General features: G+C 32.9%; 1 protein-coding gene across 5 annotated transcripts in view; it reads right to left on the bottom strand.

The window, feature by feature from the left end:
• ARAP2 (ArfGAP with RhoGAP domain, ankyrin repeat and PH domain 2) overlaps positions 1–15,739 on the bottom strand; it is a 139,797-nt gene that overhangs the window by 50,156 nt on the left and 73,902 nt on the right. For all 5 annotated transcript variants that reach the window (XM_061992914.1, XM_061992913.1, XM_061992918.1 and 2 more), the window contains 6 exons: positions 14,253–14,397; positions 11,879–11,981; positions 11,040–11,238; positions 8,989–9,052; positions 2,454–2,617; positions 236–448 (listed from right to left, as the gene is read on the bottom strand). In XM_061992914.1, coding sequence (XP_061848898.1) covers positions 236–448; positions 2,454–2,617; positions 8,989–9,052; positions 11,040–11,238; positions 11,879–11,981; positions 14,253–14,397 — 888 coding nt within the window. The remainder of the gene's footprint in view (positions 1–235; positions 449–2,453; positions 2,618–8,988; positions 9,053–11,039; positions 11,239–11,878; positions 11,982–14,252; positions 14,398–15,739) is intronic.

Raw genomic sequence — 15,739 nt, 5'->3', positions numbered from 1 at the left:
GACATATTGTCAAGGAAACATGGCTATTTGTTATTATTCTTCTGGTTCACTTAAAGCAATAAAATCACCTCTTAATGTAAGTTTATTGCAACCAAACTCTAAGGATTTTTTTTTCCTCATAATTGTTTTGCCAAATAACAAATAATGTAGATTGCAACAGGGCAAGTAATTAACCGTCCCCTCAAGTCTGATACTGAAAATACATCATTTCTTGCACTGTTATTGAATATATTACCTAATGCAGAGATCCAAAATGGATAAAGTTCTTTAGTAAGAAGTGCATCATCTATTTGAGAAAGAAAACTTTTTAATACATCAGTCACATCTTCAAGCTGATGTTTTCCTGCTCTTAGTTTAACACTCCTTGCATCTTTTTTGAAACTCTCCAGCAGTTCAGCCACATTGGAAGAATCGCCGTTCTTAAGGTAGATCTGCTTGCTACCTAAACCTAAGTTACAGGATAGAAAAATAAATACACATGAATACTTTAAAAAACTTCAACCATTATTACACAGAGACTATCTGCCTGTCAAACGCATTTTATTTCCTACTAAAATCTCTCTGACCTTTTGCCCATACTCACGTTATTAGTAAAAACACTGACAAGTCTGCTTACATCCAAACAGACCTCTTTGCTAAAATACACATCACAATATTAAGCAAGCCTGAGATCACAATTTCAGAAATACTTTACGGGCAGTTCAAATCCCTAAATCTCTTCAAATCTTCATGAGTTCCTAAAACAACAGCTTCAAAAAGCACAATAAAGGAAAGAAGGTTTGATGACTGGTATTCTATTACACATAAAACAGCTGCTTTCATGAGCAAAACTCCCACTATTTTACTACGCTACTGATCAATTTAGGACTCTTATTGTATTCATCCAACCTGAAATATTTTATTCTTAAAAGTCTCAGTATTTGTAGAAAGTATTCTTTTTTTCTGATTTTTCTCACGTTCAGGAAGACAACAGACAGCCACTATTTTTGTACTTAACAATTAAAAACACCAAAGCCAAATTAAAAGAGAATTCATAGTCTAAAACACAGTTGAAACTACCTTCAATTACTGCATATTAGAGTAGCCAAAAACTCTTTTTTAAAAAAACAAAACAAAACAACTTGTGGGAGTTTGGCACAGATGTGCAGTTATGTTGTTTTTCTTTGTAGAGAGGTTTCTGGCATTCCCCACATTTCTTGAAAGATAATAATATTTTATACAAACCCCTGCTTTTCTATTGTATCTGCCAAATCTTATGAAACCAAGCCTTATGTTCCTGCAATCCACCTTTCCTGTAATGCCCATAAGGACTACCATTTGACACCTTTGTGTTGTTACTGTCAGGAACAGCTGTGGGACCCAACAGTGTCTGTAGACCATCACTAAAGACAAAACTTTTACCACAATGGCACAAAACTCATATGCACATAAAAACAATGCATACAAATAATTACTTCAGCTTTCATATTTGTTTTTTAACATCCAGTAATGTCAATCCTGAAAAAAAATCACATTTTCAATAAAGATCTAACTTATTTAAAAGACATTAGGCAATCGAATTTCAATTTAAAACTTAAATAGCAATTGTTTTGAGTCGCAGACATGACTACCCTGCTTTAACAACATTTCAGTGGATGAAATAGTGGAAACTACACTTAGGATAATTCCTACTGTTGGTGATTAAAACATTATTTTGCATAACCATATGTTTTGCGGGGGTTTAAACAACAGCTGTAACCCAGACAGAATTATTTACTGTAATGTTCAGTGTTGCCATATTAAAATTTAGTCAGATTTCCATCACTGAAATATAAATTAGTCTCTCTCATACTGACACAGGTTACATACACATTTATGCTGAAGACAGACATGCAGGAGGTTGATATGTATTTAGCATTTCACAAGAAAATTGACAAATTTGCAGTAGTAAAAAGGACATAGATATCATCTGCATATGATCTAATGCTATGGAAAGTTATGTTGGCAAAATTTACTTAAACAAATAGTAACTGACTATATATCCTTAGGCTATTATGCTGAAAAAACAGGAGCCTTAGGACTGAATTTGGCCCCACAGTTAATATCACTTTCCCAGTAGATGTGCTGACCAGCACAGCCCATAGCTTTTCCTGGTTCAGAGAGTTTATCTTCAGGGATGAGGTGATCTGCACTGAGGCACTGGATCCCAAGGCTGAGCTACATCAGGCAAACAAGTAAATGTTTAAAATAGCAAGGTGTCTATAAACAGCATCTACCAAGTTGTATTTCTCCAAAACTGCCCATTCTCAGATACATGGCAGTGTACTTCATCATTGCATCAAAGAGTAGGAAGGCTATCAAGGGGTACGGTTTTACTTTAGGTTTTAGATAAACTCATTCAGTAAGATCTGACAGTGTGGGTGCTTAGGTATTATACAAACGATCTTGGGTTGAATAAAATCTACTATACTTACCATACTGTGTAACAAATGCTATACAGCTGTTCACTATAATAGGAACATCATTTTTGCTGAGCTGCTGGTCTTGTAGTGCATTACCATCTGTACCTGCTGCTTTTTCAATTGCAGTATACCAGACCATGAAATCCAGCTTCGTATGGCCATGGACATACAGTGTTCTGAAAAGCATAAAATACTTTGAATGCAAGAAAGAAATAGAAAACTGATGTTATTGTAATACAGTAACATAGCAGGCATCCAGAAAAAAAGTAAGAAACAGTTAAAATGCTCTACTAAATCTCTATAAAAACATTCATTTTGATTATTTTATATAGAAAAAAAATATAAACTGATGGAATATTTTTTAGTTACTATATTTCAATTTTGCTTTTTGAAATATTTACATTCCAGCATTCCTATTTCAATAGGAAGTAAGGATGCCGTAAATGTACTCAGACCCAGGATTGGAAGTATTCCACCATATAGACTTAACCATTCAGCAGCAGAGTAGGAGATACTAAATAATTTTATCTTATTGAAGTCCTTTTTTAAAAAGTCCGTACTTATGTGTTCAAAAGTCCTATTAACCAGTATACATGCCTAGCTAATAGAAACACTCAGATTCTCTCTTCCATTTAAGAAAAAACAATAATTTCCATAAAGATGTCTAATTTTTTACAGCAAAATGAGTATGCCTAATAAGATACTTTCAAAAATTTTCCAGTGACCTGTCAGAGCAGATATCCTACATGGGTGGTTCTCAATCATGGCTCCCAAATAACACGTTACCCTGACATCTTCTGGTATTGCTGCAGCCATATATAAGAGCAAATGAAAAAGCTGAATTGAGTAGAAAAGTCTGACAGTGCACATTACACTGTTCCTTTAGTAAATTTGGTTACACTTAGTTGCAGTATTCTTATCGTTCCTTTAGTATTCTCAGAATTGCCAAGGTTAAGACTGAGATTTACAAAGGATTTATGGTGCTTCCCAACACAATAGATGCACATATACAGGCATATTACCATGCTTCTATCATTCCTACAGAACAGCAGGATTTGCATGATAGTATCATGCATGATAGTATCATGCAAAAGGATAAGTGGAAGTCTCAACAGATTATTTTTTGTTATCTAACGACTTAGGATAGGTAGAGGAAGTTGCATATTGTAAAGTGAAAATACTATTACTGCTAAACAAGAACAGAGTCACTCTTGTTTATCAATGAATTGGTACCAGAAGAGAAGAAATATAGTTGTGTATTGAACTTCACAGTTAATTTAAACTTATCTGCATTTTTTTCACAAAGATGTGAAAAAGATGTGAAAGTCTAAATTGTGTGACTGTCAATCATCTACTGTAATATACAAATTATTTAAATTACATGAAAAAGACCATCTTGTATTCTATGGATCTTCCTATCTTCCCCTCAATGCATCATGTTAGAAAAAATGTATCAGAACCACTGAGAGATGATGCTCATTGTTTTCTTAAGTTTGCAAAGCTCTTGAGATAAATTCAAATTACAGAGGAAGAGATCATTTAATTATTAACAAAGAAAATGGGGTATATGTTTAAGTAGCAGTCGCATAACATCAACAAAAACATGAAAGAGAAGTTGATGGTAAAAAACGTAACTTTGAAAAATCTTGCTGTTATTGCTGGACTTGGATTCATCATGTAAGGCAACTAATTCTTTTCAAAAAAAAGTTAACTTTGTCCAGTTAAACATTACCTAAAAAAGTCAGTTAAGTCAGAGAAAATATTTCAGCATTTATTACACCATCATAAAACAGAATGTTGACTGTTACACGTGCTGGAGCCTTGCTTTTCTGGAGACACCTGAACACCTGTCTTCCCATGGGAAGTACCTAATTAATTCCTTGTTTTGCTTTGCTTGCATGTGCAACTTTTGTTTTATTTATTACATTGTCTTTATCTCACCACACGTTTTTGTGTAAAAGTTTTTTCCCCTTTTACTCCTGATTCTCCTCTCACATCTCATTGCAGAAGGAGGGAATAAGTTGTTGTGTGGTCCTTAGTTGCCAGCTACCATGACAAATTCTTACTGCAATGTTTATGACAATCTACCTACCATACCAATTAACAACTACTTTGCACAGAGTCTGAGTTGAAATTTATTCCTACAAGACTACTTCAGTGCCTTCCACAGTATGTTTATATATGTGCTACTTCTTGCAATTCAAAAAAAATGATAAAGAGCACACACTTCAACATAAGTAGTTACCAGTGGTGACTACATGATACGAAAGAAATTAATAAGTACTCAAAGCAAACAAGAAATGCAGACCACCAATGTAGCCTTCTGCCTTACAGAATTGAGGCAAATATCTGCAGCAGCACTTCTGCACTAGTAGTCAAACAACATACATGAACACACTTCATCTGCAACAAGACAATGGTTTAACTCATTCTGCAAAGTCCACTAGTTTTAGTTACATCTGTATGTTTTGTTGAACAACTCTGCATTGAGAAAGCAGTGATATCAAGTGATTATGAGTAAGGGTTGTGAGAAGGAAGGGTGAGAAACAAACATCAGCACAACTCAGAACCTTCCAGCAGTTTTCAAGTGATTTTAATAAACTACATGTCTGAAAACAGAGGTACTTGGGTGGTAATGCTTTGTTATGAAATTATATCTGAATAATCAAATTGCAACTAGGCATTCCACTAATAATTACAGATATATAAAAAAAGATCAGCAATATGTGCTCAAAGGACATAAAGAGGTTTATATTCAGCACATCATCCTGAAAGCACAAGTCCTTTCACTCATCTGAGTCTCATGTTTAGGTTATTTTTGGATTCTAGAATTTTGTGCTCATAACTGCATTTTATAACAAATGTTAATGTTGTCATCAAACAGTTAAGAAGAAAGCATTGTAATTAATGAACCATCAGCACAAAGAAATTGTGCCAGTATGTTGAGAAGGTTTATTATCTATAATAAGAAGGAGCTAACTACAAGAGAAGGGTAACAGGGGGAAAAAAAAAAAACAACAAACCACCATCTGGATTACATTATGGTCTGAAAACATTCACTGACACCTAAGAGAGAACTTAAATTATTACAGAAAAGAAGAAGAAACATTTAAAATAGAATTGCCTGCACATCTGTTTTTCTTTAAACTATTGCATTTTTTCCATTATATTTTATATATAGAAGCTATACTTTAAAATTGCTGTACAGAGTTGTTTTCAGGTACCTTTCCTCTCTTCAATGTAGAGATCTCTCTGTTGACCTCTGTCTAACTACACAGGAGTAGCTTCTTCACCTACTATGTAACTTCTGTTTGGATGGCAACAACAGATCACATATCACCAGTCATTTCATGAATTTTACAAACATATGGGAAACATCAAGGGGAAAAAAAAATCTCACAAACAGAATATGAAGGAAACCAGAAGACACCTCTGTGTGACAGAGGGAAGCATCAGACACAGAAATCTGAAAAACGGTTTCTAGTATGGAGTCAAGAAGCATTTTAACTACGAAAGCAGAACACAAACAGCAAATGACCATCTGACTGTAGCATAAGAAAATAGTGTTGTGAGAAGTCAGGATTTCCAGTTGGGTTTCAGATAGTTCTAACAGGTTGGACCATATGTTCCAACTGAAATCAGAGTGCAGTAAAATTTCAATGTGTGCTACAAAAGGAAATGTGTCTCTCCCTAATTTACTTTAGCTAAGATACTCAAAGATAAATATGAAACATCTTTGAGATCTCATAAAAAATATTTTAAAATGAGAAAAAAGTCTAGGATTATTGGGAAAAATTAGAAAGTTCACTGAGCTTCAAAAACAATAGTAACCTTCCATAGAGAAATAGTCTTGCTGCTTTGAAAATGTTTTAGCCTGCTTCAACTTCTCATGATATGCTATTGCTTTGCAATGTATAGTGTGATTACCAGCTCATATTTCTGAGCTGATGGTCTTCTTTCACTGAACATGTCAGAGAACAAATTAATTGCAAGGAACTAAGTAGAAAACGGACTAGAAGTACTTGGGAAAAAAGTGAAAGAGGAATTGTGCTGCATTGATACCTAGACGCTTCAGAAAAATCTCACCTGTCTTTTTGTAGTATTCTCTCTGAATTCTTGTATTTTATACAAGATGGAAAGCATAATGCACTTTGTAGCTCAAAATCAATTGTAAATTCTTCCTCTGAGCAATTATGGATTAGATGAATGTTAAATTTATGATCTCCATGAATTTAAAATATGTATAAATTAACTAAGTTTCTTTAAAGTTCAGTATTTATAAATTTATTACATTATAGTTATTTGAGCAGTAAGATTTGAAGTTCTGAAACTGTTTACTTGTGTACTCAATCACTCAAATGAGAAGTTCATTTGTAACAACTTGAGTCATTCTTTTGCCTAGAGTAGCCAAAGGGAAAAGTGTCAAAGAAAAAAGGTATATGACGCACATAATATATTATTTTCTCTAAATAATCAATCTAATGACTGAGACTTAAAAAAAGGCGTAAGTATTTGTAAGTAATGAGAAGTTAGTTTGAAGTTAGCAACAAAAAAGAACGGTGTGAGCTTCCTAGGAAATTAAGCAAGATATTTTCATTTTTTCTTCTAATAAACTTTAGTAAGACATTGTAACACATCAATCACATTTATATCTTTATGAAAATGGTGGGGTTTTGTGTTTGGGTTTTTGTTAGTTTAGGGTGGAGCTATTTTTTTGGTTTGGCTTTTTTTTTCCAAACTTTTTTCACTCTATAAAACCTTACTTGTTTTGTTTCTTTCTTGCAATATTGTTTTGGATTTTACTATTTATCCTGTAGCTAAATGAGTAATAAATTCATGTTAAAGTAGTCAATAGATCAGTATATAGAGTCTTTTCCAAGTGATCACTGTATTTCACTGCTAAAAAATTACAGACAAATTAGAAAAACCTAGGAACTACAGTATATCATTTAGTTGATGCTGATGATGTCTCAAAGGTATAAATTACCTAATGTTTGGAGAGACAGATGCAGAATTGCTAGTTTTGTTTCCATTCACAGTAGCTGAGTCTGAAGAGAAAGGTGATTTTATACTTAATCATTTTTTCCGTACCCACATTTAATTTCTTATCACTGCAAGATGCAATATCATGCAACTATGCTGAACACCTTATATTACATGGAGTAATATCACAAGCAAAAATCACTATGCCAAAGCTTATATACTCATATGGTTTTTAATGGTTAAGATAATGTGAACACTATGCATTTAAATTCTCTATGGCAGACTTCAGTGAAGAAAAATTAAACATATTCATGGTCATCATAAATCAGTCATTGCCCCTGTTGAAATTATTTTCAAATAGTTCCAAATTTCCATTAAACTATTAAAGTAGTTCAGGGAAAACCTACCCTCACTTGACAGAAATATTATAATGACAGAAATAATAAAAGCTGACTTGGAGCTAGAAGTTTTACTCAGTACTGATATCTATGAAATTAAACGCACTGTTTGCATTCATCTACCTGACTGCACCTTAAATAGGATACTTCTGGTTCCCTGATTGGTCTATGCAGCTTACTTAATGTTGCGTCTCTCAAAACGTTTTTTTGAAAAACAAAAATGAACAAAACATAAAGAAAAAGTGTTTGTTTATGATGTGCACCACCTTACTGAATTCTGGAACTTAAACAGTATATTAGGAAGAGCTAAAGCTCAGCTCACACAAGTTTCTCCAGTAACTTTCTCCAACTCTGAATAGATGTCAAAAGTATCTGTGGTTTTTTTATTTGTTTCCTCAATGGAGATAAAAAGAGTCTTTCTTTATTATGCTAATATTGGCTGTTCAGGCTGTGTAAAAACTGCAACATTTCTTACACAGCCCAATTATCTCTCATTAAAATAAAAACACCCCAAGCTATTACAAAATAATAATTACTTTCAATTCTTTTACTTTGATCATTAAATTTGTACCCATATATGAGGCAGAAATACCATATCTCACTTCAAGTTTCAATCTCCCATACCACTATATTTGATAGTGCTATCTCAACAGAATATTGTCTTCTTAGAAGCAGATATGGATCACACTTGCTTCACAAGTAAATTTTCTTCTAGCTGCTATGTTCTTAACTGAGAACAGATATTACATAAAGAGGAGTCATACATACACACTCAATCCTGAGCTACACAGATTGAGACACAGAATTCTGGGACCTAAGAGTGATAAAAAAATTGAGAGGTGGTAAATTTTCCAGAGAGGTACTCTTTCTTTACAAGCTAAAAGAAGTGAGCTCCTTTTGAAGAAAGGGAACCCAGTGGCGGACTAATCTGACTGGGAATAATTTTCTCAGTGGGAAAAATGCTTTTAATTAAGGAGTACCTGTTAGCATTTCCTGACATAGACATAAAATGTAATTAATACACAAAGACTTTGCTTCCTTTAAGAAGTCTGCAAATTTACTCACTCTAGCAACCACAAGTGAAAAAAGCTCTGTGACTGATCAGCAAAAATTATAAGACATCAATATAAAACCAGATCAAAGCTTTATTCAGATGAGAACCTTACCTTCCTTTTTCAACAAGGAGCAGGACATCTAGTTTCTCTCCATTTTGCATCACACTACTGATTGCTGAAAGCAAATCACATACACATTCATGTGATCAATACAGAAACATATGTATATGTACAAACATGTGCATGCACATATGTTAAGTATTTTTTCCAAAATGAACTTCAGTGACAAAAGGGTTATGGAGTTTTTAAAGATTTCAAATAATGCTGCTGGTAACAGAATTAAAATTCCACAAAATTCTCCATACACTCAGATTTACATGAAAAATTAATACCAAAAAAATAGAGATAGGTTTAAACAGGTACTTTTTCATGTGAAAACATACAACAGTGTTTTATTATATGAAAATTAAACATGTAAATACTAGTTTTAGAAGACATAACTATTCAGAAGTAAGTTGGATTTTTTTTAATCCATTAATTTACTTGCACCCTAATGGCTGCAGATATTTACAACATAACACTGTGAAGATCACTACCATTCTTCTTTCTGTTGTCTTATGTTACTGAAGCTAAAAAAAGCACGAAAACACCTACACAGGAAATATATTGGGTTAGTTTCCACTAACAGTGCTCATAAAACTATACTGTGCACTATGTTTAAAAAAATAATTTGAATATAATCTGTTTACCAATTTAAAATTCTGAAAAATCAATTATATCAAAGTTTAGGTCTTATATATAATTCAAATGTTATTTCAACTAATTTCCAGAGACAGCAGAGTCCCAAATATCAGTGAAGCTCAAGAAATATACTTTTATACATGTTGTATGATGTTTTTATATCACACCTGGCTTCATTTACATTTATTAAGTCAAATACCAAGAAAGTAAGCAAGTGTATTTCCACTGACGATTCCTTATTTGGCATGTTTCAGTTATACAATGCAGTCTTAATAGTGGAGCGGATTTATTTTACCAAATACTTAACCAAAAACTGAAGAAAAGGTAAGAGTATGGATATATCCTATTTCCAGGAAATATAACTCTGTTTAAAAAACAAAACTCAAGCAAAGATGATTTGCAATCAAAACCTAAATGTGAGATGTACACAGACTTTAGATGCTCACAGGGTAGAAGCTATTACAGTTGCATTGTCAAAACTAATATCAGAAACAGTTCTCCTATGTCCTAAGCTTTTAATTCTGAATCAAGCTCAAAAAGGGTTCACAAGTTAAGAGATACCTAGAGGCATAAAAATATTCTTGATTAAAAATCATCTTCACGGTGTTATTCACAGAAAATGTTAGGTGGTAATAAATAAACAGCAGAAAGCTGAATGGCATTGAGGCACACTCTGGAAAACAGTGAATAATCTAACAGCATTTACAAAGAGGACTATCAACAAAGAGCTAAATTATCTTCTCTGTGTTACTTTAAAAATAAATTGAGATTTTATATTACTTTCCTACACAACGTATTACCCTGTTGAAAAAAACAAGTAGGGCAGATATGCTTAAAAATAATCCAGAGCATAATTACATAAAATGACATAAAATTGGTCATAGAAGACCGTTTGTATAAATATTCTTATCTTTCCACATCACGATATTAGGCAAAGAATATTTTTAGTATCAGAAGAAAACTCTATGGGTCTGTGAAAGAGTTTTCCAAGAGAATTATAATTTTTCCAGTACATTTGAGTACCTTAAAACTAAGCCTGTCAATCACCTCAAGAACACATTCTGCAGTATTTCTGCCAGGTCAAAATATGAAACTAATCCCAAAAGGTTATACATTATTATTCAATTCTGTACTCTTGTAAGAAAGATACCACTGCAACTGGACCAAAAGTTGTGTTACATTCATTACAAATCTGTGAAAAATCTCTTTAGTGTGTGCCACTAAGTAGAGAAAAAAAAATCCAAGACAAAACTTTAGCAACTCCATATTTATGTGAGTTGGAAGAGTATCTGGCTCATGCATAGAAATAATTACTGAGCTCCCTAATGTTTTTTACTTTAAAATGTAAGAGAAATGTATTTAACAGTGAATTAATTCTGTAGAGTATTTCCTGAATTCTAGATGTTAAGCAAAATCCTTACTTAATTCTTGCAACCGCCTTAGATATATGGAATCTTCTTCAGCATTCTCCATTTCAAGACAAAAATAAAGGCTTGACTTCTCTAAAGCAAACCAGCCTTTTCTCCACTGATCCAGATTCTGGCAATCTTTGTAGTACAGCTGGCCAATCAGGTCACAGTTTCTCTCTAATAAGCATTCAGCCACAGGGGGAACGAAGTGCTACCAAAGAAAATGGGGTGAGTCAGATGAAGAAAAAAAACCCTCTTCCCCTAAAAAAAAACAAATCAAGATATTGCAAATCTATAAGATTCAAGGATGAAAGCCACAGTAAAAAAATAAGACTTTCAGATTTACTGTTCAGAAACCCGTATGTACACTAAATTTTAACTCTAAAAATCAAGTATAACATTTTTCCATTCATACTCTACAATTCAAACATTTTTGCTTTTAAACTATAATTGATTTAATTGGTAATGTGACTTAATATTTGGTAATGTATAAAATACTGTATTGCTTTATGAATTCTATTTCAGCAAATAAAATAATGAAATTGCAACCATAAACAACTGAGTTGAAATAAACTGATATAGTATGCCTTTATACTAGAGCACCTTTAATATATTTTTAAGGTAGGCATTAAAAATGTTGCTTCAATTTCTTTTCCATTTTATTTTATTATCTTGTTTCAAACATTAAATCACAGAAGTTATTTCTTCCTGCTGCACATGAAACCTTTACATACAGTATAGATCAGTAATCATCAAGAACAGCTTCTCAGAGGATTTTAAGTTAACAATGACACTTTATTCTTTGTGCAAAGGCTCCAGGCCTAACTGGAAAAGATAACTACCAGTATTACCTTAGCTATTGCCCAAGTCCATTTTCTTTGTGAATATGCAGTTTCAGCTCCAAATAGAAAAACACGTTCTGACATTAAATAGATTTCAAAGGTAAAGATGTCCCTAAAGAAAATAAGAGGAATAAGGCTGCTGTATTTAGTCTTCATAACAGTAGATACACAAGAGTCTCATTTATTTGTTCATTTTTTTACATTCATGGATTGGAATCAAATCTGCATTTCTCTTCCAATCTTACAAGTACAACCCAGATAATAACAGAGTATTTTACAATACAACAAAATCAAGATGCTTTTCAGGACAGTAACACATGTTTAGAGGCTACTGCACAATAGTTTTCTCATTAATTCTAAAATTAATTAAAATGTTTAGACTCATTCACAGGGAATGTTTTCCTTCTGCAAGTTCATGTGATTTCAGTAAGTATATTTCTTCAAAACATCCTTTTTTTTTGTTTCTGTTTAATACAAACAAATCAACTTATCGAATAAGAAATTGTAAACAACTTACCACAGAATCATAGAAAAGTTGGTTCAAAGGGACTTTTGTATGTCATTTGGCCTAATGTCCCCTGCTTAATGAAAAAACCTTGAAAATCTTCAAAGATCGAGACTTCTATTTCTCTCAGGAACCCTGTTCCTGTTCACCACCACACTTGTTGTGAAGAGACTTTACCAGCCAGAACACCATGGTGAGAAATGTGTGGTCACTGCCACTCCTTCTATCACCTGCCATCACCAAGAACTGTTGTGTTTATGACTACTCTTTGAGGTTTGGAAAAAGTTTTGTGGGGGTAGTGGAGGAGTGGAAGGGGAAGATGTTTTGTGGGTTTTTTTCCTTCTTAAAAAGTATATCATTACTTAAACAGATGGACCTTATTTTTCCATTTTTTAACTTACTAAGGAGAGTACAAGAAGAAAAAACAAATTGGTTTTAATTTGTGGAATTTGGAAAGTAAATATCTTGTCCAACTTAGGGTCATTGAATTATCATTCACCAATTTATAATATGATTTTGTCTGTAATCTCTCCCTAGAATCTAAATAGATGGAGTAGACTTTTTCCTTTAATACCAGAGATGAACTTTTGTCTTCGTCTGGAGACTCAAACATGAGTCAGTTCTCTCATTTTTAATAACTACTTCAAAAATTATATGTAACTATATTCTAATAGAATAGACAAATTAAGGATCGACTTTCATTTCACAAAATATCAAATTCAGTAAAGTTTTTCATAAAACTATTCAACTGCAGGTAAAGCACAGCAGGAGGTTAGCCATTCTATAAAAGTGAAGCATTCAGGCAAGGTTTTTAATTTAAGTATTATCCTGAAGTGGAACCATTTGGAGATGTAGCAAGCAACAGCTTAGATTTAATAACAGTAGAAGAAAGTAATATTTTACTTTTGTCTGGATACCACAAATCTATGCTACTGCTAGATAGTGAAGGTCACCTCCACCATATTCTATAGCATGTTTAGGCACCACCATGTTTCAGGATTTCTCTCCTCTGAACATCCTTTATCTCTGTAGTAGGTGAAGTCATTTTTTTCCTGTTATCTTTTCCAGAAACTTACTGAATAGATTCTGTTTTCTTTGCAGCCACTTTTGCTTTGCAACTACAAGCATTACAGCATTACACTGTAGAACGTTATCTTGTTACTTTATATACACACACAATTAAATTGAAGACGAGTATGTTAGACAGATTCAAAGCACAGTTTAAACAAAAATGTTGCCCTAATAAAATCAAGTATCACTTGGATGCAATTCAGATTTCAGATAATCTCCTTGTGATGTTTTTAATGTACAAATGAGATGTGAGAGAACTATAGGAGAAAAACAAGACCAGAAAAAAAGTTGTTACCTTCAAATTACCACAATGTTTAACACTTACACTGTTGTCGTCAGCTGCAGAGCAAAGAATGGGTTTCAAAAACCAACAGATCTGTGACCAAAACCAAACACACTGTGGAGAACTCAACTTTGCTGCCTTATTATCAGCAAGAAACAAAGCAAGAGTTTTGGCTTGAGGCAGAGGTCAATCCCAGGACAAAAAATTATTATTAACTGCTTAATTTTTCAACATATCAACTTTCAAGAACTGAGACTATACATTAATAAATTCTAATAAGAAACAGATATATCTAATTTATATTGCCCTTTTAAATTATCCTAACAAGTTCAGTATCTAACTATTGAAAAAAAAATCCCAATTACCACTTAGCACTTATTTCTTGAAGTCGATATAAAACAATTTAGCTTTTTTTCTGTACTGCATGTTCAAAATTGAGGAACAAATAAACAGCTCTGAAAATGCAGAACAATTTTTTTAAATCATATGAGTTTGTTTATGGAAATTTTAAATTGGTTACCTACCCTCTATTTAAAAAGAAGTCTGACTTGTGCACTACAAGACAGATAACTTCATTGATGTCAATCATACCATTAGGAGTGGCAGTTTTATCATTTTCATAGTAGCTTAGAAAGCCACTTTCCAAAGTGCACCATCTTTTGTTGCAATCTGTGATTAAAGAAATAGGAAAGTTAGTTGTCATAATAATAAAAATTACCTGTTTCTACAGAAATTGCTTCAGAGGACACATAGCTCTTGTAACAGTAATACATTTACAATGAATTCTGTGTTGTTGACTTCAGCGCAACAGGAATTCAACGTCTGTGTTAATATTACTTAATATACAGAAACTCTAGTACATGGTAATTTAAAAATATTTCAAATATAGTACACTTGTTTTATAAGTACACTTAATCTCTTCAAAAGGTAACTTTCGCATTGTACAGAGCTTTTACTTCACTTGCTGTGAAACTTGATGGGGGAAGTAATAGCACACAATATATGCTACACGTTTAGCAGAAAAGAGTTAAGGAAGCAAAAGAAAAGACTACAAAGTTAGAATCACTGAAAATTACACTATATTCTGAAAAACAGCTGATAGCAAAATTAGTCATTGAATCATGGAATACAGTAGCAAAAAATGGGCTACGCTTTCTTTCATGTTACTGGAACTAGAGGCCAAAGCCAAGTCAATCTGTCATCCATTGTTTCTAAAGGCTTGGGTGTCTAGTCATCATCACATGGAAAACAATTTAAACCTTTAAAATAAACTAGAAAAAGCAATGTTATACATGACAGAATTTGCTACCTTTGCAAGCTAACAGAAGACACTATCAGAGGTTGTGTTAATTAACACGATTAGTTTTTAAAACAAAAATATTCTACCAAAATACTAGAGGATGAGAAATTGAAGATCAGGAAAAATAATAGTACAATCCTTTCTAGGTACATCAATGGCTGAGCTCAGTTCTCTCCTACTGCAGGCCCAAGTGTCAGACAGTAATGAAATTGTACAGAATTTATTCCTGTATACTGGGGGAGATAAATCGATACATTGCAGACAGGCGGTAGCTACAGCTGTTTCAGGATGGCATGTTCATATTAGAATGAACTGGAGATCTCTCTTGTCGCTATTCACGTATATACCTTGCAAGGGTAAATTCATTTAGCAAACACAGTTTACAGAACGCTAACATCTGAGGGTTCTTCCAATGTATAACAATTTACACTTACTGAGCATGTATAAATTACCCAGTTAAGAATTCTATTTTCAAGTAACTTTGAATTAGATATATTGGAGTAAGTAGCAATTGCCATCTACAATTAAAAAAACAGTGAAAAAATCTGCAGAGCAATTTAAAATTATTTGGCATATTTAATTAAGATCAAATGCCTACTCTTCTTATGAACCTAAAATATGAATATCACACAAAAAAAGCATATTAATGACTTGCGACTCAAAATATTCATGCATTCATTCTAGCTTACATCTAGTTCTTAGAACATGATT

Source organism: Colius striatus, chromosome 3, assembly GCF_028858725.1.
Source record: "Colius striatus isolate bColStr4 chromosome 3, bColStr4.1.hap1, whole genome shotgun sequence".
Lineage (NCBI taxonomy): Eukaryota > Metazoa > Chordata > Aves > Coliiformes > Coliidae > Colius > Colius striatus.
The sequence above is the reverse complement of the archived record's forward strand: the minus strand, read 5'-3'. Positions and strand labels throughout refer to the sequence as shown.